The sequence below is a fragment of the Canis lupus genome, chromosome 4 (genome assembly GCF_011100685.1).
Source record: "Canis lupus familiaris isolate Mischka breed German Shepherd chromosome 4, alternate assembly UU_Cfam_GSD_1.0, whole genome shotgun sequence".
Taxonomy (NCBI): domain Eukaryota; kingdom Metazoa; phylum Chordata; class Mammalia; order Carnivora; family Canidae; genus Canis; species Canis lupus.
In genome coordinates, this window is record NC_049225.1 from 56,517,383 (window position 1) to 56,541,882 (window position 24,500).

A 24,500-nucleotide genomic window follows, 5' to 3' on the forward strand; every position below is an offset into this window, starting at 1 on the left:
ATCCTGATACATATGTCCAGTAAGCAGCTGGAATGTGTTGTTTCCCTGAGAGGTCAGTGCTGGAAATAAGGATTTAGGAGTCAGCAGCAGGTAGGGAATATTTAAAATTATAGAAAAAGAATGGGCAAAGGGAAGAGGGAGTTGGGTTAGGCAAGTAGAGAGCCAGGCTAGAACTCCAGGTGATGCTGGTATTTAAGGGGCTGAAAAATAAGGATCTATACATACAAGAGTCTGAGGAGGAATGCTTATAAGGGGGGAGGCAGAACTGGAAGTTGGTGGTATTATAAAAGTCAAAACAAGAAGCAACTCAAAAGCCCATTATCAGGACAATGGTAAATTATGATATATGTATAAAATGAACTACCACACAGCAAGAAATAAGAATGAGCTGCTAGTGCTTGCAACAGCATGGATGGATCTAACAGACAGTATGTTAGGCATAACAAGTCAGACACAAATTAGAATGGACTTAAGATTTCATTTGTATGCATTTAAGGATGGGTAAAATTAATTTACAGTGAGACAGAAGAGTGATTACCTTTGGGCAAGGGTTTAGGGATGGGCATGAGGGTACCTTCCATTGTGGGGTGATGGAAATGTTCTGTATCTTGATCTGGGTCACAGTTACAAAGGCACATACGCATGTAAACATTTCTTGAATTGTGTGCTGAAAATTTATGCACTTTATGTAAATTTTACCCTAGTTTTCAAAAAGACCAAAGGATTAGAGAATTTCAACAAGGAATGAGTGAACAGTAGTGTTAGGTGTTCTAAGAGAAGTGGTAAGGTAAGTAGATACATGTATGATAAATGTATGTTTGGATGAGAACAGAGCATTGACTTACATGATGCTAGCCATGATGCTAACATGTTCCTGGTAGGTGCACAATGCATACTGTTACCTCTTGGTGAGCTGAATTGAACTGTTGATGGGCAGTAATCTTTTTCTTATTTAGGCAAGGAATACTGCCTACGAATGGATCAGTACATCTCTGGCCAAACCATCAGAAGAGAAGGAAGACGGAGAGAAACAGTTGGAAACAGAAAAAATTGAGCAAATCAGTAAAAATTCAATAGAGGTATCAGAGCAGTTAAACCTTTTTTTCTCTTTTAACGGTGTGGAGATGTGGGTATCACAATCAGGGATGCAGGCACCTTTTCTTTGTTGCACCACTACTCGTCATTTAACCCTTGTAATCCAAGAGTATGGCAGCAACCTTGTTCCAGACTATGGAATGAAAGGAGTGAAGGAAAAGAGACTAAGGGTGTGTTTGTGTGTTATATCATGGGGAAAGTTCCCAGAAGCTGCAACAAGACACTTTTGATCTAAATCTTTTGGCCAAAACATAGTCACCTGGTCACACCTGACTTCAGGGAAGCTACTGTTTTTGTAATTTTGAGTCCAGTTGTTAAAAGACCTCACTGCTGTGGTAGAAGAGGTTTATTGAAGGGCAGCCATTGGTCTCTGCTGCTTTCAAGATACCAAATCCTACAGGATGAGAGAAGCAAAGTGATGTCATTTCCTCTGGGCTAAAAAACCCCCCAAAATAAAAAAACAGTGCTTTGTCTTGTTTTTCCGTTCAGGATATACATGCATTTGCAATCCGGAGCCTAGCAGAGCTGACTGCCTGCTCAATTGAACTGTTTCACAAAACAGCGGCTCTGGTTCTGCATGGCCAGAAGCAGGAAGTGACAGCCATAGAAAGAAGCAGAACTCTTTCCCAGTAAGTATAAAGAGTATCCCTATAAAAGATACAAGTTGCTCAGAGTTTTCTCAGCTTCTTTCCAAAGTTTAAGAAACTTTGCTCTCAAAAAGGTGCTATTCACATTGTACCATCCACAGGTTAGAGGTTTGTTCATTTTGGGTTTTAGTTATTAAGTAGCCAGAGGGGTTCTTTTCACTGAGCCATAACTCTACATTATAAATGTTTTTATTAACTGGTTGTTTTATTAATTAATTTTTATTATTGATAATCTGAAAACTAGGTCTCACGTTATTTTAATAAAAATAAAATTTTACAAAAGTAAAAACAGAATAGTTCTAAAGCCTCAATTCTTAATAATGGTTATACCCATTATTGAATGTTGATTATGTCCTAGGCTCTAAGGGACTGCTAAGGGACGTATGTGTATCATTTCTAATTTTTATAACAACTCTAAAGGTAAGTGATTAGTCCAGCTTTAAAAAAATGAGGAAACACACACAAAATAAAAAATAAAATAAAAATGAGGAAACACACACAAAATAAAAAATAAAATAAAATAAAAAAAATGAGGAAACACTCAAAAATGAAATAATCTACCCAGCTTGTGCAGACTGGGATTTAATCCCAGGCCAGGCTAAATCCCTAAGCCCCTTTTCCACCATATTGCTGATTTGGAATAAAAATTTCAGAAATAATATTAAGTAGATAGTCACAAGAGACAAAAAAGGACTGCTTTCTAAATAAATCTAATTAAATAATGAGAATTTTCATTAGAAAAAAAATGTGTAGTAGTGTCTAGTTTGTTAGGATTGGGAAAGGCCCTTGATGTTTTCCAGACCCCTTCTTCACCTACAGCTTCAGTGCTCTGCAGCATCCCACAACAGGGGGTTGGTTTTGTCTTAACATCCTTACCCAGGGCAATATACACGTTTAATGCAATCCCTATCAAAATACCATGGACTTTCTTCAGAGAGTTAGAACAAATTATTTTAAGATTTGTGTGGAATCAGAAAAGACCCCGAATAGCCAGGGGAATTTTAAAAAAGAAAACCATATCTGGGGGCATCACAATGCCAGATTTCAGGTTGTACTACAAAGCTGTGGTCATCAAGACAGTGTGGTACTGGCACAAAAACAGACACATAGATCAGTGGAACAGAATAGAGAATCCAGAAGTGGACCCTGAACTTTATGGGCAACTAATATTCGATAAAGGAGGAAAGACTATCCATTGGAAGAAAGACAGTCTCTTCAATAAATGGTGCTGGGAAAATTGGACATCCACATGCAGAAGAATGAAACTAGACCACTCTCTTTCACCATACACAAAGATAAACTCAAAATGGATGAAAGATCTAAATGTGAGACAAGGTTCCATCAAAATCCTAGAAGAGAACACAGGCAACACCCTTTTTGAACTCGGCCATAGTAACTTCTTGCAAGATACATCCACGAAGGCAAAAGAAACAAAAGCAAAAATGAACTATTGGGACTTCATCAAGATAAGAAGCTTTTGCACAGCAAAGGATACAGTCAACAAAACTCAAAGACAACCTACAGAATGGGAGAAGATATTTGCAAATGACATATCAGATAAAGGGCTAGTTTCCAAGATCTATAAAGAACTTATTAAACTCAACAGCAAAGAAACAAACAATCCAATCATGAAATGGGCAAAAGACATGAACAGAAATCTCACAGAGGAAGACATAGACATGGCCAACATGCATATGAGAAAATGCTCTGCATCACTTGCCATCAGGGAAATACAAATCAAAACCACAATGAGATACCACCTCACACCAGTGAGAATGGGGAAAATTAACAAGGCAGGAAACAACAAATGTTGGAGAGGATGTGGAGAAAAGGGAACCCTCTTACACTGTTGGTGGGAATGTGAACTGGTGCAGCCACTCTGGAAAACTGTGTGGAGGTTCCTCAAACAGTTAAAAATATACCTGCCCTATGACCCAGCAATTGCACTGTTGGGGATTTACCCCAAAGATACAAATGCAATGAAACGCCGGGACACCTGCACCCCGATGTTTATAGCAGCAATGGCCACGATAGCCAAACTGTGGAAGGAGCCTCAGTGTCCAACAAAAGATGAATGGATAAAGAAGATGTGGTTTATGTATACAATGGAATATTACTCAGCTATTAGAAATGACAAATACCCACCATTTGCTTCAACGTGGATGGAACTGGAGGGTATTATGCTGAGTGAAGTAAGTCAGTCGGAGAAGGACAAACATTATATGTTCTCATTCATTTGGGGAATATAAATAATAGTGAAAGGGAATATAAGGGAAGGGAGAAGAAATGTGTGGGAAATATCAGAAAGGGAGACAGAACGTAAAGACTGCTAACTCTGGGAAACGAACTAGGGGTGGTAGAAGGGGAGGAGGGCGGGGGGTGGGAGTGAATGGGTGACGGGCACTGGGGGTTATTCTGTATGTTAGTAAATTGAACACCAATAAAAAATAAATTAAAAAAAAAAAAAAAAAAAACCTTCCTTAAGATGAGGGACTCACACTCCCAGAGTAGCCTGTTCTTTGGAAAAGTGGCTACTTCCACTTTTCTACTTATATATCTGGGTTTACATGTATACATATATGTATATGTGTATGTGTACAGTAGGTATATGTGTGTATAAACACACATATGTATAGTCGCCCGGCTAATTATCAAGTAAGTTAAAATCCATGGAAACTGGGCTTTCACTTGTTTACTGATATATCTGCAATGCTTAGGACAGTACCTGGTAAATAGAAGACTTCCAATAAATATTTGTTGAATGAATGAATGCATATTTACTTTAACTACATTCGTGAACAGAATGTAGTATCTTTTAAGTACTACCTTATTTCCTTAAAATGTATTTTAGTTATTTCCTTTGATAGAACTTGAAAATCTAGTACTTCCTAGAGGATTTTGCAGAAAAATGTTTTTCCAAGGACTAAACCTCTTTCTGTAGCTTGAATGCTTGCTCAAATGGGTCCCCAAATTAGGTAACTGATGAAGGCGTGTTTCCCTTTAAAAAAAGCTTTCCTCTTTCACATTTACTCCCAGGAATGATTTGTTTTCTTATAGTTGTTAAATATGCTTATTTAAAAAAAAAAAAAAAAAAAAAAAACCAAACAAGGAACCCTCCTGACTTTGCTCACTTCTTTCCTAGGATGACAATTGTGTTGTGTAAAGAGTTGTCTTCTCTGTCTAAAGAGTTCACCACTTGCCTAACAACTGCTGGGGTAAGAATTCTTGCCTCTTACTGGGCTAATGTTTGTTCTTTGGGCTTTTTAAAAACAGTTCTATTAAGATTTTCATACCATAAAATTTTCCCATTTCAAGTGTACCATTTAGTAGATTGATTTTAATATATTTACAGAGTTGTGCAACTGTGACCTTAATCTAATTTTAGATGGTTTCCTCATCCTTCAGAAAACCTCATGCCTTCAGCAGCCACTTGCATTCTCTTCCACTCCACTTTCTACTAGCCCTAAGCAACACTAATATGCTTTCCATCTCTAGATTTACCTATTCTGGACATTTCATATGTATGGGGTCATACATCATGTGATATTTTGTGTCTGATTTCTTTCAGTTAGCCTAATGTATTTGAGGTTCATCCACATTGTAGCATGTATCTGTACTTATTTTTATTACCAAATAATCTATTTTATGGATATACACATTTTTTTTAAGGTTTTATTTATTTATTCATGAGAGACACAGAGAGAGAGGCAGAGACATAGAAGAGGGAGAAGCAGGCTCCCTGCAGGGAGCCGAATGTGAGACTCGATCCTGGGACTCCAGGATCATGACCTGAGCTGAAGGCAGATGCTCAACCGCTGAACCACCCAGGCACCGACATATACATTTTATTTTTCTGTTTATTAATTCATAGACATTTGGATTATTTCCATTTTTCAGCTATAATGAATAATGTTGCTACAAACATGCATGTGTGTTTTCATTTCTCTTAGGTGTATAGGTAGGAGTAAAATTGCTGGGTCATATGGGTGTTATGGACCATTGAAGAATTCGCAGACTGTTTTACAAAGTAACTGTATCATTTTACGTTCTTGGTAGCAGTGTATGAAAGTTCCAATTTCTCCACAATCTCTTCAACACTTGCTATTGTTCATTGTTTGAACAGTGTATGAATGGTATTTCATTGCAGCTTTTATTTGCATTTCCCTGATGGCTAATGATGTTGAACTTCTTTTCATGTACTGTTGGCCATATGTATGTCTTCTTTAGAGAAATGTCTTCTAGTTTTTCCTACTTTCAAATAGAGTTATTTTTAAAAATTATTTTATAAATTGGATTATTTCATTACTTTTTTGTCATTTATTAATTGCCTTTTTATTACTATTTATTACTGAGTTTTAGGAATGCCTTATATATTCTGGGTACAAGTTCTTTTATCAGATACATGATACGCATGTCTTTTCTTCCAGGCCATGGGTTGTCTTTTCACTTTCTTGGTAGTGTCTCTGCACAGAAGTTTTTAATATTGACAAAGTCTAGTTTGTCATCATTGTCTTTTATCACCATTCAGTACTAATCGTTGCCTAATCCAAGATCATGAAGATGTACTCCTCTATGTTTTCCTCTGAGAGTTTTGTTGTAGCTCATTTATGTCAATGATCCATTGTGAAGTGGGGTTTCACCTTCCTTCTTTTGCATGTGGATATCCAGTTGTCTTAGCACCATTTGTTGAAAAGCATTTCCCTGTTGAATGGTAAAATCATTTAACCATAGATAAACTGGTTTAAACTCTAATTTCTGTTTGTTGATTTTATGTGTGTGTATCCATATACCAGTGCCATATTGTCTTGATTACTGTAGCTTTGTAATCAAGATGTGTAAATCTTCAACTTGGTTCTTCTTTTACAAGATCTTTTATCTTTTTGGGGCGTTACGCATTTTCGTGTGAGTTTCTGGATCATCTTTTCTGTGTCTAGCAGATTTTTGTAATCTATTTTTGTTTTCTCTTTTTATGAAATCTGCAGTATATTTTCTGCTACTCTTTGATATCTGTACTGGAAATGTAGACTTTGCTAAAATAAAGCCCCCAAAGTTTGGCTGTAGTTTTAGGGAGCAGTGCCTTACTTAGACTGTGGCAATCCTTATACTCTACAGTTGCCAACCAAGAGGAGAGTTGTAATTAAAACAGCTAAAGTAATTTTTTTCCTTTTTAAAGGAATTGTAAAAATTTACTGAAGGTGTGTAAACTGTAGAATATGATCAGAAATCAGTAACCGTGAATTAGGATCAAATCAAGGCATTTTAAATGAGTAAATAAAATCACTTTGTAGTAAAACCAAGTTATAGATACAGAGAACAGATTGGTGGTTGCCAGAGGTGGGGGAGTGAAGGGAGGCCAGAATGGGTAAAGGGGATGTAAAGGTATAAAACTCCAGTTTTAAATAGGTCATGGGGATGTAAAGTACAGCATAGCGACTATAGTTAATAATTATGTAGTGTATATTTGAAAGTTGCTAAGAGTAGAACTTAAAACTTCTCATCACAGGAAAAATATTTTTCTAACTATGGTGACACATGTTAACTAGACTTATTGTGGTGATCATTTTATAATATATGTAGATATCAAATCATGTTGTACACCTGAAACTAGTATGGTATTGTATGTCACTTATACCTCAATCAAAAAAAAAATCACTTTGTAATAAGTATTTAAGTGCCAGTGTGGCAGCAAATTCTAGGCTCTTAAACTTATCAAGAGCATAGCCCAAATTTTTCTTACTTTACGAGTTTAGATTATTCCCATAAGGGATAATCCTGGGATTATCTCTTTATTCCATAATATTGTCTTTAAAAGAGCTTCTGGGATTCCTGAAGTTAATCTTCTGAAACCAAATCTTTCCATGTGTTTCATAAAGATACTTTAACCCAGCAAATCAACTATAAGGTGCTAACACATGGCGGTGTTAACTTTCCATTATTTATTTCCATGTTTTCCACATAGCCCATCTTAAAAACCATTGAATATTTTGAGCACATGTTCTTTATCTGCATGTTCCATTTTAAAATTGTTCTGAAGTTTCTGGTCATGTGTATCATTTCTACCCCCTCTTCCAAAATGAATACTTTTTAAAGTAAACAAAACAAAACAAAACACCTACAACTGGGGATGCCTGGATGGCTCAGTGGTTGAGCATCTGCCTTCAGCTCAGGGTGTGATCCCCGGATCCTGGGATTGAGTCCCACATTGGGCTCCCTAAGGGGAGCCTGCTTTTCCCTCTGCCTATGTCTCGCTCTGTCTCTCATGAATAAATAAATAAAATTTTAAAAAACAAAAACTATAAAGGAATACACTGTCAGTTGGGCAGCATAGGAAAATATAAAAGGAAATTTAAAGCACTTCCAGAGATTATATTTTGCTCTTTCTCAGTCCAGACTTTTTCTATACTTATATTATGTATGGGTGTGTGTGTGTTTATGTTTCAAAGTGGGATCACACTGCGTCTACTGTTGTGTTTTTTTAATTTGCAGTGCTCACTTAACCATGTATTTTTTTTTTATTCTAGGTCAAAGAAAAGGCAGACATCCTTAATCCCCTAATCACTGCAGTATTTCTGGAGGTTAGTAGTTAATTATAAGTCTCTAACTTTTAGGGTATAATGTTTTATTAATCAGCTCTTCTTCAGTCTTTATTTTTTGTTTTTTTTTTGTTTTTGTTTTTGTTTTTGTTTTTTCACCAGATTGGTAGTTTAGCCATACTGATGCAGGTATGACCAAAATGGTGTGTAGTTGATGCATATTCCCTTTTCATTATTACAAAGCATAATGATGAAGCTCTTGCATGAACTGCAAAGCAGCAGTAGGCTTTCAGTAGTTAGTACTACCCACTGGCAGCTGATGGACAATCTTTAGTAATGAAACACCTTCTGGAGACCAGGTATAGACTTGAAGGGCTGAAAATGACAAACAGGCAAATACTGCTTCCAAAAGGACTAAAGTTTATATAGGGGAGATTTGTTACAAAACAAGACAAAACATTTTGTTGTGCCATTTCCTTGCCAAGAGATTTGCTTTGTTTTATCAAAGGTACTGTGTTTATAGAATCCTCATCAGTTCATTAGATTTAAGGAGGTGGGTGGTTTAAGTCCATGGAAAAGGGGGATGTAAGATCATATGATCAATTATTTGTCTCCTTGTGTGACACTTTCTGCCTGCCATGTTTTAAAAACTCTGTCTTGTAAATTAATTGTGTAAACTATTTGAACATTTGATGATCTGTTTAAAATGTGTTTATGTAAGTCAGGGGAGATAATTGGTTAGGTTTTAAATATGAATTGAAAAAAATTAACTATTAGACTGTTACTTCTTTAGTTTTAAATTCTTTTAAAATTATCAAGGAAATGCCTTTAATTCCTTAGCTGCACAGTTTTCTTGAATATCAGGGTAATTATTCTGATAATTAACACTTAAACAATGTTTTTAAAAGTTAGTGATTTAGTAGATGGCAGAGTGGTATAGGTGAGAAGTTTGCAAACCGGGAGTCTAGTCCTGTCCTGGATCTCCCCTGATTTGCTTTATGACTCTGGACCAGGCATTTACCTTCTTGACAATCTCATTATCATTATGTGCAATATAAGAGATTTAACTAGATGATCTCTGAGGTCTCTTTTGGTTGAAAATTTGGCAGCAAATGTCACATTAAGGTTTAAATAGGATTATATGCTATTGATAAATCCGAAAAAGGTAAACTCACTTATGGGCTTTCCTTATTGCTGTTTGGAGTTGATTGTTCTTGATTACATATTTGAAACATCCTTGTCCTTGAAATTATATGTTTTTATCTTAATGTAATGAACTCTCTATTCTTCTGGAAGATCAGAACTTGTCAGATGTATGAAGTCTGGCAAACTCTGAGCATGGTGATTCCATGATGCTTCTCATAATTATGTCTGTTGTGCCAGATAGAAATATATCTATACTGTATCATCTTTGAAAGCGGTTTTCCTTGTACATATTTGTAGTACCTGTCTTGTATTCACTAATTGTATTGGGTTCATGGAAGAAGAGCTATCATAATGGACTGAAGATCCTATTGGTGTAAGATTTCATAGCCTTCCAGAGTCCTTTGAGTAAGTGACTAGAATGTTGTGACAGACTCTAGCATTTAGTAAAGGATTAAATAAGCTTCAAATGCCGAATTTGAGCAGAATGTGAAAGAATAGCTACCATTTCTGATGGACAAGTTGGACAAAAAATGCTGACATTTGTTTTTGGTACTGTCATCTCTTAAGAGCTATTTCATTCTTGCCTCTGTAACTTTTACTAACATGGTTAGTTTGTGCTTTTGTTTGCCAGCCCAGAGATTCAGTTAGATTGTACAAATTAATCTGTTTTTTTGTTGTTGTTGTTGTTGTCTTTTAATATATTTTCCCTTTTAAGTAACTGTGATATTTTCTTTTTCTCAATCTCAACAGGCATCAAACAGTGCTTCCTATATTCAGGATGCCTTTCAGCTGCTCTTACCTGTGCTGGAGATCTCTCTCATTGAGAACAAAACTGAATTACCAGAGGCATGAGCTATATACAGGCCCAGGGTCTTTGTCAGAACATTGAAGAACAGAGAGGATTCAACCCAGAACTTGTGGTGGCCAAGAAATGCCACTCTCTTTTGGGTACCCCTGCAGAAGGGAAGGAGAAAGGATTCTTTTAGTGTATAAAATTTGGGCAGGAGAGCAGGTTTAAAGGAGTTTTGTTGCCTTCACTGCTTGGGTGAAATATTCAGGTCTTCACACTGCCCTTCTAAGTTGTTAGAATTGTTAAATTATTTGAGAAGAAATTTTTATGGAAAGTTCAAGAATAATAGCTCTAGATAAAGGTTAATGGGAGACTCAGGCAAAAATATTGCTCTTTATTGGACATGATGCGAAACACTAACAGTCTTGTTATGGTTCTGTATGATTTTGCAGCCCGCTGATATAATTGGTTGTGAAGCAAGAGAGAAACAATTTAGTATTCTAGAAGTCCTGTGCTTGATCTGTCGATGCCATGACCTTTCTCCTTTCTATAATAAAATCTGTGGCTTTAAGAAAACAGTAAAACTGTAATGATTACCTAGATTCTTAGGACTTGGTTAGAAAGTTTCATGTGCTCTTTAATTCTCAATAGGTCTTTGGCATGGAGGAGAAACTTCTGAAATGTACTTGAAGCCACATGAATTAACTACAGCAAAGTGCCCTTTGGCTTTAAATTGTTCTCCTACCCTAAGGTGACAAGCTTCAAGTTGTAATTGACCCCAGTCAGGGGGGTTCCAGACCAATAAGTGCAACTTACAGAAACAATTTCATGTTTGCAGGTATTCCAAGTCTCTCCAGGATGTTTTTCATGCATACCTTATGTGCAGGATAAATTCTGTAATAGCCAGCTCCAAAGGAGTATTGAAGCTCTTTCAGTAATGGAGTTTTTGTTATTTAAATGCTGTTGAAGGGGACTATAAGAGTCCCATAGAAATCATTTATAACAGGATTTAACCTGTAAGATACAATATGTTTTTCCTTATTTTTGTTTTTTGTTTGTTTTAATGTATTCCTTAGCATGTTTATAAATACAACTTTTATCCTTTAGATCTTAAGCCTTCTTTTGCTCTCTTCAACAATGTAAGAGGCTAATAAGGTGTTATCTTCCTAAAAGTTATTTGGTATCCACTCTTTTAAAAAAAAATTCTCCAACTTTGTTGTTGGAGGTAACTTTTGTGAGCTCTACCACTCATCTTCTAAAACGTTTAAATAAAAATTAATAATTGTGTCACTTGATCCTTTCACTTACTTTTCCAAACATGAGCCCCAATATCTTTTTCAGACCAAAAAATAGCAGAACAAAGATGTAACATTGACTGATCTCAGCACTATTTCCATACCCTTATTTGGGGCATGGGTAGTTTATAAATAGATTTGGGCTAAAAAGGTACACCAGTAGCACTAAAATGTTACTCTGCTTATATTCTGTTTTAATATGATCAGAAAACTTTGTGAACATTAATCTTTTTAGGTAAATTTCACCCTTCCTAATGTAATTCTGAAATTTCAGAGAAAAAACAGTTGCCTATGGTAATGAAAGCTGGTGTCCCCAGTCCAGGTTTGCTGTCTCAAGTGCAGTTGCTGTGTGTGAACCTGGATCCCCTGAACAAGGTTTAGGAACTGCTCACACTGCTGTCTGTCTGTTCAGATGCCTGTACAATGGCGGTTTGCAGTTTTTACTTTTCAATCTAGAAACATAGCTATGGTTTTTCTTTCAAGAAGAGGGATTTAGATATGGGGAACAGAACAGTGACTCTTTTTAGGTACCTCCCCAGACTGGTTTTAGATTAGACCTTAAAAAAGGCAAATGTGACTCACTGCCACTTTTTTTCTTATCGTCCTTGTCAAGCCTCCCCTATCTACCCAGATGTTTTTCAGTGTATTTTGGAGACCATTCGTGAAGCAACAATGAAAACACCAGTTAATTCTGAGTGACAATTGCTTACCTTTCACCTAAAATACGGTGAAAAAGAATGCAAGTTCTGGGCAGCCCGGGTGGCTCAGTGGTTTAGCGCCACCTTTGGCCCGGGATGTGATCCTGGGGACCCGGGATCAAGTCCCACATTGGGCTCCCTGCATGGAGCCTGCTTCTCCCTCTGCCTGTGTCTCTGCCTCTCTCTCTGTGTCTCTCATGAATAAATAAAATCTTAAAAAAAAAAAAAATGAAAGTTCCTTGATGGAGAGAGAAAAGTAAGCATAAAAATTTGTTGGCAGGTGAAAAGGTAAATTCAGGGGATGCTTTGGAACCTACTGAATTATGGTGTTGATTTTTGAATGGTGCTTGCTTCATTCCATTTGGGGTGGCTACAGGATGTAGTTTCTTGATGATACCTAGTCTTTTGGTGCTGTTCTTTTAAATTTTCTCGTGTCTGAGATTTACAGCTACATCCTAAAGTATACTACATTCCTCCTTCCCAATTCACTTAACACCTTATTGGTAAAATGTTCAGTTGTAATTGGGGTAAGATGCTTCTCTTCCTACTATTGGGATCTTTAAAGGCTGTGATTAAAAGAAACTTCATTAATTTGGTCTAAAAGAAATAGAAACATGTACAAAGTAATTCTTGTTTTTTCTTTATATAATGCATGCAGATGTGTTGAGGACAAGCTTTACCTTACTTGCTTTTGATAGGTTTTCTTTAAAGGCATAGATACCGGGCAGCCCGGGTGGCTCAGCGGTTTAGTGCCTGCCTTCGGCCCAGGGCGTGATCCTGGAGACCCCAGATCGAGTCCCACGTTGGGCTCCCTACATGAAGCCTTTCTCCCTCTGCCTGTGTCTCTGCCTCTCTCTCTCCCTGTGTGTCTCATGAATAAATAAATAAAAAATAAAGGCATAGGTACCAACATTGACAGGCTTGTGAAGAGTAAATCTGTAATCCACGTGGCTGGCCTTCATAGGAATCTGAAATCAGTGTGATGCACAAATGTGGATTTTCTAGGCCTACAATCAGAAAACAAGACGTTGTCAGTCCTACCCTGAATGAAGACCCTCTCTTTCATACTTATTTTTATCTAAAGACCTATTTGAAGGAGAGATGTTTTATAAGTAGTTGCTGTTGATGTCATCATTTGAGAAATAGATTATCTTTATTTCTAGATGTATTCTGAGTTTTAAAGGTGGGAATATTTTTCACACTGGGAAAACCCAGATTAAAACTGTACCCGCAGGGGCCCCTCAACAAGCATGGTATTTCAGAAATGTCAAAGATTGAAATCTCTTCTGTCTCACCAATAAAGGTGATGTTCATTTTCATAAAAGACTTAAAATGAAGCATTTGGGAAATGAGGAAGTTCTAAAAATAACAAGCCTTAATTAATGTGTCATCAAGGTCTCTGGCTAATATATGAGGAGAATTTTGAGAACTTGCCCAGTAATATCACTTCTCAGCTGTACCCTGATACTCCCACAAGCTGCATGCACTCATTTCTCTGTTTAACTTGCAGCCTCTGTTACTTGTGATTACATCATCTGGCCAAACCCCAAAGTCCCTTCGTTTCTAACTATTGCTTCCCCAATCAACTCTTTAGGAATTTTTTTTTTTAACAATTGAAATATTCTCTGAACTCATTTGTCCTGCAAGCTTACGCTGGTGCCACTGTCTGAGCAATCTCTGCCTGTTAGCTGCAGAGCTCTCCAAGGGGCAGATGCCCTGTTGTATTGAATTGTGGTTGAGTTGGATGGACATGTCTCAAATCTAATTGTGATTGTTGGGCCAGTTCAGCTTTGCACATGTGTGCCAGATGTATCCATCAAAACTCTCAACTGTACTTCTGGTGGCTTGTGTCTTAAGAGGCCAATTTCTGCCATTTATATTAAAACTACAGCATGATCTCCTGTTCATCCACTACCAGTGGATGTTAAAAAGAGGAAACTCACGAGTATGGAGCAACTTGAGTATCAGGCACCACCGAATACACTTTTCTTTGTAATCCTCACGACTGCTGTATGGGGGCAGGGCAATGATGACCATGTGTATGGGGCCTGCAGGATGGTGTAAAAGTTGGGAGTGAGCACAGACTCAAAATGGACCTCAGCACCCTTATGTTCCAGCCTTGTGATCAAGAGCAGGTGACTTAGCCCCTTAGATTGCAGTTTTGTTATCTGGGAAATCCATCTTGAATAGCACTTGTATTATAAAGTCCCTGATAGGACTAAATAAAACGATCTGTATGAAGTACTTAGAAGAGCACCTGCCACACAGCAATATGTGCATAATGCTTACTAGCCAGACACCTGTTCTGAGCATTTTACGTGGACCAATTTAGTCCTCAAAACAACTCCATGATATAGTCACTATTAGCATGCCCATTTACAGAAGAGAAAACTGAGGCATAGAGGTTAAATAACTTGCCTGAGATCACACAGTCACCACGTGGTAGAGTCAGGATGCAAACCCAGGCAGCTGAGCACCTAAGTTCTCTTTTCAACTATGACATCACACTGCCACCATAACCTGTCAGAAACCTTTAACAACTATTAGCTACTTTATTATGATGGTTATGAAAAACAGAGGTTTCAGTGACTTCCCCAGGATTTCACAGCTGTAAATGACAGAGCTCCTGCAGTGTGAGCCCAGGTTGTCTGGCTCCAGTTTGTTCTATTTTATTATTTTAAGGGAAAGGGGTTGGAGGTTCCTGTCTAGCGGTAAATACCTGTAGGGGAGCATCTGGGCCCGTTATCCAAAGCTAGTTGGAGTTGGCATGGAAAAGATGATGTGGTGGCAAGTCATGTTTGCCACAGCAGGAACACAGATCTCTGTGAAGTAAGAGCATCTGTATCAATTAGTGATCAAAAAGGAGAGAGGAGTACACCAGTGTTCATAACAGCCTTATCTGTAACAGCCCCAAACAGGAAACTGCAGATAGCCTTCAGTGGGTGAGGGCTTCAACTGCATCCACACCATGGATCATTACTCAGAAATTAAAAGGAATAAACTATTGATCCATGCAAGAACTTGGGTGAATCTCAGGCAATTATGCTGAGTAAAAACATCCCCAAAGGTTACATACTATATATTCCATTCATAAAACACTGAAATGACAAATTTATAGAAATGGAGACTCATTTTTTTTAAAGATTTTATTTATTCATGAGAGACAGAGAGAGGCAGAGACACAGGCAGAGGGAGAAGCAGGCTCCATGCAGGGAGCCGGATGTGGATCTCAATCCCGGGACCCCGGGAACACGCCCTGAGCTGAAGGCAGACGCTCAACGGCTGAGCCACCCAGGCACCCTGAAATGGAGACCAATTAATAGTTGTCAGGGGTTAGGAATGGGGGTGGAGGAGGAGATGGGTAAGTGTGGCTTTAAAAGGGCAACGGGAGGGATCCTTGTGATGGGGTTGCCTTACTTGTGATGGACACATGGACCTACTCGTGTGATAAAGTGTATGGAATTTTAAATGCACACACACACACACACACGAGTACAAGGTACAAGCGTCTATACAGTAGAAGTAGCCAACTTCTGGCCAGTCCTTGCCAGTCAGTGCAGGCGATGTCAGATGGGGCTGCTGATAGCTGTACCACCTTGCATTTGTAGAGAACTTCCACATAAGTATTTTCACTCCCATTTTAAGATGGGGCATTCGGGATCCCTGGGTGGTGCAGCGGTTTGGCGCCTGCCTTTGGCCCAGGGCGCGATCCTGGAGACCCGGGATCGAATCCCACGTCGGGCTCCCGGTGCATGGAGCCTGCTTCTCCCTCTGCCTATGTCTCTGCCTCTCTCTCTCTCTGTGTGACTATCATAAATAAATAAAAATTGAAAAAAAAATTTAAGATGGGCATTCGAGGTCTGAGGGAGTCAGGAGGAGTATCCTCCTTTTGGCTCTTCTCTGCGGCCCGCTCAGTTTCCTTGAGAGTGGAATCTCACACAGCCAGGTGAAACCCCCGTCCTCCTGGATCAAGCAGGTGCCTCTCAGCCGACAGAAAAGATATGTGGAGGTGTGAGGGCTCTCCTAATGCCCTTCTAAGACCTAGCCAGGCTCCCCCTTCTCCATCCAGGGGAGGGGCTGACCCCCGTGTGAGTCGTGATGGCTGATTGTGGTTAGAGGGCATCATGGGTTGCTGCTCTGAGGTTTGCCTGACTTGTGCATCACCTGACTTCCTATAGCACAGTGATGAGGCCACAGACACGGTGAGTGGGGGGTGTGTGTGTTTAAACTGGTCTGGGTTCAAACCCTGCCTAAGCTATTTCCAGCTGTCTTACCCGGGGCAATGTACCTTCTAAGCCCAACTTCCTTGCCTGTAAAAAGGAATAAAATAAGCACATTCCTCATAGAGGTGTTTTGGGTTTACCCAGGGCTGGCTACTTAATTTGCAAAATGAAAACACAGGGCTCCTTGTTCAAACAGCAAGAGTAAAGCTTTTCCCCCTTCTTCCACCGTCCCTCTCTTGGCTGTCTTGGTGTTCTTTATTTGCTAGCGTATGTTGTGCTTCCTCAAGCACAGGGGTACCTTCTTGGTGAGCGTAGATCCTCACAGGTGCCTGTGGTTCCTCCCTCGAGACTTAAGTGCCCTGGACAGTGTGTAAACCAAGGCTCCAGCCCCCAAGCCCCCAGCACACATTTCACTGTCCCGCTTTTCTTACTAAAGCTAAATTCAAGATAAAATTATTGGGCATTTCAGCATGGTGCCCACAGAGCACTAAACCCCCAAATGTAGGCACTTCTGGGTGTGGGCCTTACGTGACTGTATTGGTGCCATGCCCCGGAAGCTGGCGCTGAACATGTTTGTAAGCATTTAGCACAGCCTGCATCCTGTAGGAAGGACCCAGCAGTCAGTCAGTAGAAAAAGCCACAGCTCTGCTCCCCTGTCACCTCAGGAATCCCACAACTCAAGCCTTCCCTGGAGCTTTGCATCTGCAACCTGGCTTATGGGAGAGTCAGGGAAGGGGTTATGATCGCCTTTGTAGAAATGGGGAAACTGAGGCCCAGAGAGAGAGGACTTGGCAATGCTCACCCTCATTAGTTTCAGAGTCAGAAGCGAGTGAGTGGTAATCTCTGGACTCTGAGCCAGTGCTGGTCATCTCAAGCTCAGTATCCACTCTGGGCCTCCTTACGTTACCTGGGCATTGTGAGCAGCGATAGCTCACGCAGCTCCTGCTGGGGACGCAGCCCTTGCCCCGCTTCCTTACGTAGCTTTCTGAAACTGCTCATTACCAGTCTCTTCCAGAAAGCCTCCCCTGCCAAGGACCTCCCTAGAGGACTTTTTCTTGCATGTGTTCATTCACTCAAAATCCGATTGTATGGAGTGTAGTTTATTTTCCTGTGCTTTTAATATTACCAAACATTATGAACGTGTTTCTGGCTTATTAAATATTTTAAACCTTATTTATAATAGCTCCGTAATATTTCATTTTAGGGAAGCTCCATAATTTATTTGGCCAATCCCCAATTATTAAACACTCAGGTTGTTCCTAATTCTTTGTCAATTACTGAGAGGCGATGTATGAAGCTCGAAACTGGGGACAATCATCGTACATGGCTCATGGGCCATTGTGAAGATTAAATAAATACAGGAATAGCATTTAAGAAATGAAACAAGTACTATGCATGTGTTAATAATGTTATTCTGTTAGCTTTATTACTTTGATAATGCTAGAGTTGATACCATTTTACACACATCTTTGAGCATGTAAGTGATCATTTCCTAGAAGTTGCATTACTGAGTCTGAGGGGAGAATGTTCCAGGCTGGCATAGAATGAGTCCATGATTTATGGAGGGTGTGCCCTGCAGCCGGCAGGGAGACCAAGGGGGCGCAGGGGGTGGTAGGATTGAGTCCCAGGCTTTGATTGGAAACATTTGTCTGTTTCCAGACTGTGTGCCTGAGGACATTTAGACAACTGTCTGCCCACTTCAGGGCTGAAAACAGGAAGATGTTGGGAATATAAACCCATCCGGAAGGACCCAGAAGGACTCTGCTAGCTCAGCATAGACATACAAGTTTGCCTCCAGCTCCAGAACATTAAGTGGATATTTTTTCACCTTCTCTTCCTTGGTTCCTGCTACGACTATGGAATTTGGGCCTTGGATGCAAGAGAGTTGAGATGAAATTGGATGGGACCATTGAGTCTAAAATAACGAGGTTTGTGATATTAGGCTATCACTTCAGGTCAGCACTGGGTAGAGGAGCAAGGGAGGATTAACAACTGCTTTGGTCACTGGACCACACGCCAGGGGCATGCAGAGAAAGTCCAATTCCTCTAGCCTTCGATGGGCGGGCAGACGTGATAATTCTGCAACCATGAGAGTCTGAGTCAAGGTTGTCTTGGCAGCGAGTACCTATGTCTCTGAGTTGTTGGGCTTTGAGAAACTCATTGTCTCCTTCTTGCTGAGGTGGATGCCTCCTTCCAAGTCCAGACACAGCTCTCAAATCAGAGAGCAGACCCCCTGGCAGGGAGAAAGGGCATCGTTGGGCCAGTCAAGGGGCTGTGAGACCAATTCCTGTGGTTGGGGTGGCAGAGGCTGAGCAGAGGCCTGGTTGGATGTGGTGCTTGTATTTCCAGGACCTGGCTTCTGCCCCTCAGCAGATTCTGAGCAAGTCCTTGCCCCCCACTCTCCGGGGGCAGGCACAGATTTCACATCTACACAACCATCCTTTCCAGTCTTTACATTCTGAGGTCCCATTTTCAAAGCCTGGCTAGCTCTGATCTGGCCTCCTCTTTGCTACCCTGGCCAGTTTTCTGGTGGGGACAGCAGCAGAAGAGTGGCTAGTGTTCTTAGGAGAGAATCACAAGACCAAGGCTAAGAAAGGACACATCTGGCTCATGCAGCAGAGTGGCTCTGGACGGCATAGGGCAGGGCTGGGGGCATGAAGCATGGAGGGGTGGGCCTCAGCGGCTGTTGTCTCTGCTCTGTACAGGTATAGGGTCTGTGGGTCCCTGGAGCCTGTGTGTGGGCCGTGCTGAGGGAGACAATAGGAAAACAAGGAAAGTCTATGGATATCATATCTTCTGCACCCTCCCTGGGTCTCCACCTGACCCCACTTCCTTCTTCAGTTGGGAGAGACCTGAGGGTTGAAGCAAAGAGAGTTCTATGCATGTGAGCACTGCCTCTGTGGGTTCTTGGGACATTGCTCTCACTTTCCTGGGCTTCCGTTCCCTCATCTGGCCAATGAGCTAACGGTGCTCTGACTGCACAGAGCTGATGTGCTCATCAGAGAAGACAATGTCCCTTATCATCCTCTGTAAACTGTAACATGCCGGGAAGAGGCTGGCTGCTGTTACCCTGTTTGTTCTCAGCTTGGTGTGACAGAAGCAAGAGATCTCCATCAAGGTGGCGTCTGTCCTAAAGTGTGAGTTCCTGGGCTCTTGCTTACTTGGGATTTTTTTTTTTCTCTGTATCCTGGTCACTTGGTTAAGGAGGCAGTGACTGGAGGTGTGACAGGAAAGGGGGCCAGCTCGGCAGGAAACTCTTCAGAGCTGCCAGAGGTCTGATAAGTATTTACAGAGAAAGAAAACATCTCTCAGGAAACCTGGAGGTACAGAGCAGTAGCCCTGGGATGTGAGGCCACACCAGTTATGAGCAGAGACAGCCACTGGGGAGCTTACATGTGGGGCTTGTAGAATGCACACGCTCATTCATGCTGCATGCAGATACACCATTCATGGAGACCATTCGTCCTTAAGCACACCAGGCGCTGTGCATACCCTCCCACAGTCCAAGTGAGCCCCAAAGGCTGACCCCAGCCTATGCAGTGCTTATTGGAGGCTCCAGGTCTTTCCTGGGGAAGTGCTTAAGTATAGGGCCACCATCCAATGTTGATGGGTGAGCTGGGATCATTCCTTCATTGGTAATCATGCCCTACTTGGCTGGGGAGGGACGCTGGACCAGGAGGAAGCAATTTGAGATGATTGTCCACCCATGATGGGACCAACTTCCTCATATATTCTTAGAGATACTCTTTCCTTCGCTGGATCTCAGTTTCCTTCTCTGTAAAATGGGTCCACAACCCCTTCCCTACTCAGTACTGCAAATGGCAGTAGGGTTCAAGTGGAAGAATAGATATGAATGTGCTTTGAGAAAGCTGAAAAAACCACATATGCAGGAAGGAGAAGTGGGGCCCGGGGAGGAGGACATGGGGAGGAGCAGACTGAGAATTTCAGGTCACACAATCAAGCTAGCCTCCCCGTTGAGCCTGTTTCCTCTCCATCATCCCCTCCAGGGTTGGCAAAGAGGCTGAGAAAGAGAAGGAGCAATAGTGGGAGAAGGGGACTCTGAAGAGTAAGCCGTATGAGGATGAGCAACAGAAAGTGGAGCAGGATGGTGAGGGCCTGGTACCCTCACTGGGTCAGAGCAGTCTGGAAGTGAGCTTGCCCAGATCACAGCCACCAGATTCTGTGGAGACTCTCTCTGGGGTGACTATGCTGCCCAGATTTAAGCTGCTTCTGACAGGCAGATGTCAGGGCTTGGGATGAGGAGAAGCCGTCTCTGCTCAGGAATAGGAGGATGCAGGGATGAAGCTGTTGGCCAACTGTGAAGTGACTTCTGTGCTTTGTGAATGGACCAATCAACATTAGGTGGCTGTGTGCGTGGATTCAAAACCCACCTATGCAAATTACTGAGTAGGGCTGAGAGGCCTGGGGAAAGGGACTGTGGGCTTCATAGGGTGAGGGTGCTTACGAGGACAGTATTCCTGCCCCTAGACTGAGCCACTCTGCTGCCAATCCCAGTCCAGCTCACTTTAGCTGGTCAGGGAAACAAAGTCATTTGTCTAAGTCCTGCATCTAAATCCTGTGTCTGAGCAGTAGCATTTCCATTTAATATCCTCCTTTTCTCTCTGGAAATTTACCTTCTGAACAAACATCTCTTTGAAGTTTGTGAAGAGAGAAATTACGGTAGCTGCCTTCCGCCTTGGGCAACTCTTCGAGAAGTCATAAAGTAGGAGAAGTCAGATGCTAAAGCATCATTTCTCTGCTTGCCTCTTCTCTCCCCTCCCTTCATAGCCTCTCAGTGCCTGGGGATCTTTATGTTTCCCTTTCCTTTCCCACACTTGCTAGAAAGGGTCTGATAGCGACCATTTAGAGTTTAAGTTCAGAGACTTCTAGAAGTTAGTGTCAGAATATGGATAAAAACCTATGTCTCCCTGTTCTGATGTCCTCTTCCCTGGTCTTTGCTGCACCAGGTTGAATCTGTTCACTTCCCTAGCACACCTCATGACTCATCCCTTTTTTTTTTTTTTAAGATTTTATTTACTTATTCATGACACACACACACACACACACACACACACACACACACACACACACAGAGGCAGAGACCCAGGCAGAGGGAGAAGCAGGCTCCATGCAGGGAGCCCGATGTGAGACTTGATCCTGGGTCTCCAGGATCATGCCCTGGGCCGAAGGCGAAGCCCCACCCGGGGCTGCCCAACTCATCCCTTTTGACGCCCTGAGCATATTCCACACCTTGCTGAGGGTCTGGAGGAGGGGGCATCCTCTGAGGGCAGTGAGGGCTCCAGACACCATGGGAGAACCTGGCCCAGCCCCAGGACCCCCACATTGACTTTGTGTCTCCCTGGCAGGAGGATGAAAGCAGTGAGAGTGACGGCAGAAACAACGAGAAGGATCCCACTCAAAATGCCTGCAAGAGGCACCAACCACACTGTCTTGGACTCAAGCACCGAAAGCATCAGGGAAACTGAGTCCTGAAGGGGAAAGAACTTGCCAGAGGTCACACCAAGAGTCAAAGAGAGCAGGATTGGTCCTCAGGGCTGCTAAATCCCAGGGCAGAAATGAACTCACCAGGGAGGCTCTGACTGAGGGCTGATGTCACCCCAGAGGGCCGCTCCATCTCAGGTCTCAGAGAGGGCCAGGCCTCTGGCAAGGTCTCTTGACTCCCAGCACAGTGCTCCCTCTACTGCCCTAAGCAGCCCGTGGTTCCTGGCCTTGAGCTACCCGTGTTATGGAGGAGACAAGGAAAGAAAGTGCCTCCTCTGTCTCCAGAAGGAAGCTTCAGGTCTCTCTCTGAAGCAGAAGCCTAGAATCCCATGCAAGAAGGCGGAGATTAGCGTGGGCTTGCGGAGTCCTGAAAAATCTGTGCGAGAGGGTCACAGGTGTGGACGGATGCAGGTGTTTCACCTGGAGTGGAGAGGGAAGTGGAAACCGGGAATAGCAATTGAATTCTGGAGATGGTGTGAGGTAGGGTCTGAGGTCAGGGCTTGGGACCCCCATGGTCCGCCTGGGCATTCCTCCTTGCTCTGGCCACACAGCCCTTCCCTTCTGTGGCATCTCCTTAGCAGGGTCTGACTTTTCTTCTCCTGTCACACAGAACCAAGGAGAAGATCGGCATGAAAAAGAAAAAAAATGCATCAGTTAATGGCAGGAACTGGCTGACTGGGGAGCCAGGAGCCGGAGCCCCGGAAGGATGGGAAGAAGGCGAGTGAAGGAGGAATGTCACAAGGAGAAATTGTCCACTTAGACCAGTAAAGCCTTTCATGTTCATCTTTGTCATTTTGTTTAGATCATTTTGGACAGAACTGTCCTTACAGGAATGAAACCTGGATATTTACTGAGCTCCTACCATACCAGAGTCATGATGCTCAGTGTTCTTCTCAATTACTTTTTTTTTTTTTTAAAGATTTTATTTATTTATTCACGAGAGACACAGAGGGAGAAGTAGGATCCATGCAAGGAGCCCGACGTGGGCCTCGATCCTGGGACTCCAGGACCACACCCTGGGCTGAGGGCGGCGCTAAACCGCTGAGCCACCCGGGCTGCCCTCCGTTACTTAATGTAACCCTCCAAACAACCCAACAGGCCTGTGGCACCATCATTCTGAGTTACTGACGAGGACCCAGGCCTGGAGCATTTAAGAATTTGCCCAGAGTCAGCCTAGCTGTGAGGCGGATGGGGCGGGAGGAGAGCTTCGGCCAGGAGTCTTTGACAATAGTGTTTATCCATCCACACGTGGACCGCATGGAGGCCCCCGCCTCATCCACTCAGAGGTTCCCCGCGTCCCCTCAGGGCCTCCCCGGCCCATCCGCCACGCGGGCGCGCTCTAACCCGGTTAGGGCCTCTCAGCTTGAACTCGGTTTGACCCGCATTCTGAGGCTTCAGCAGGGATAGAAGGATACTTGCTGGCCCCAGGGCGGGAGATGGGGCTTGATTTCCAGCCTTGACATTGAGCAGATGGGAGACGTTGGGCACGTCTCTCACCGCCTCTGTGGTTGTGGTTCAGTTTCCGCACCTGCAGCCCAGGATAAAATGAATAAAAACTCACGAAATAGAACTGCTTTGGTTTTCCGGGCATTTGGCTCCATCTTCTGGTCGGTTCTTATCACTGCGGTTTCTTGCAGTGTTCCTATCCACTGCGGACAGCGGGTAGTTTTGAGGCTTCTTGGAAACTTCTGGTCACTCTGGGGGCTGGGGGCAGGGTGGGGGCACAGCCAGGGGTGACCTGAAAGTCCAAGGAATTGCTCTGGCCTCTGGGCTGCGTCGGCCTTCTGCTGCTAGTGGCTGGCTGGACACTCAAGGAGGCAGCCGTGGGGGTGAAGCCCCAGATGCCAGAGTACACCGGGACATTAGAGACACTCTTACCCCACCAAAGTACAGACAGGGAAAGTAGGCCTAGGGAGAAGCGAGGACCCACCGCAGGCCACACACAGGTTCCCTGGCCTCCCTCTGTCCAGCTGCTCCCCTCTCACCGACATACTCGTCTCACCTGGTCACTTCTCCCCTTCCTTCTGAGACAGGGCCATCTGCTTAATAAGTACCCTGTGCCGGCCATCTGCTGCCACAACGGCCTACACTGTCCTGGTCTGAACTCCAGCCCTGACTCGGCGGGGGTAAGTCCCCCCCCCTTTTTTTTTTAAGATTTAAAAAAAAATTTATTTATGAGAGAGAGAGAGAGAGAGAGAGATAGAGAGAAAGAGGCAGAGACACAGGCAGAGGGAGAAGCAGGCTCCATGCAGGGAGCCTGATGTAGGACTCGATCCCGGGTCTCCAGGATCGCGCCCTGGGCCAAAGGCAGGTGCCAAACCATTAAGCCACCCAGGGATCCCCGGGGATGTCCCTTTTTAAAGATTTTATTTATTAATTCATGAGAGACACAGAGAGAGGCAGAGATGTAGGCAGAGGGAGAAGCAGGTTGCATGTGGGGAGACTGATGTGGGACTCATGCCCTGAGCTGAAGGTGGACGCTCAACTGCTGAGCCACCCAGGCGTCCCTGCATTGTGAATTCTTGAGCCCAGGTGTGTCTGGGTCCTCCTCAAGCCACGTAGGTTCCCACA

General features: G+C 42.6%; 1 protein-coding gene and 1 long non-coding RNA gene across 3 annotated transcripts in view; both read left to right on the forward strand.

Moving 5' to 3' along the window:
* The window catches only part of FAM114A2 (family with sequence similarity 114 member A2), a 33,450-nt gene extending 21,946 nt beyond the window's left edge, over nt 1-11,504 (forward strand). For both annotated transcript variants that reach the window (XM_038534958.1, XM_038534957.1), the window contains exons 10-14: nt 957-1,079; nt 1,585-1,724; nt 4,885-4,957; nt 8,264-8,317; nt 10,172-11,504. In XM_038534958.1, coding sequence (XP_038390886.1) covers nt 957-1,079; nt 1,585-1,724; nt 4,885-4,957; nt 8,264-8,317; nt 10,172-10,273 — 492 coding nt within the window. In that variant the 3' untranslated portion in view covers nt 10,274-11,504. The remainder of the gene's footprint in view (nt 1-956; nt 1,080-1,584; nt 1,725-4,884; nt 4,958-8,263; nt 8,318-10,171) is intronic.
* Nucleotides 11,505-13,580: 2,076 nt separating this feature from the next.
* LOC111095578 lies at nt 13,581-23,609 on the forward strand. The gene is made up of 4 exons (XR_005358384.1): nt 13,581-14,847; nt 18,087-18,355; nt 21,794-22,409; nt 22,540-23,609. It is a non-coding gene; the product is annotated as an uncharacterized LOC111095578 (long non-coding RNA).
* The last annotated feature ends 891 nt before the right edge of the window (nt 23,610-24,500 follow it).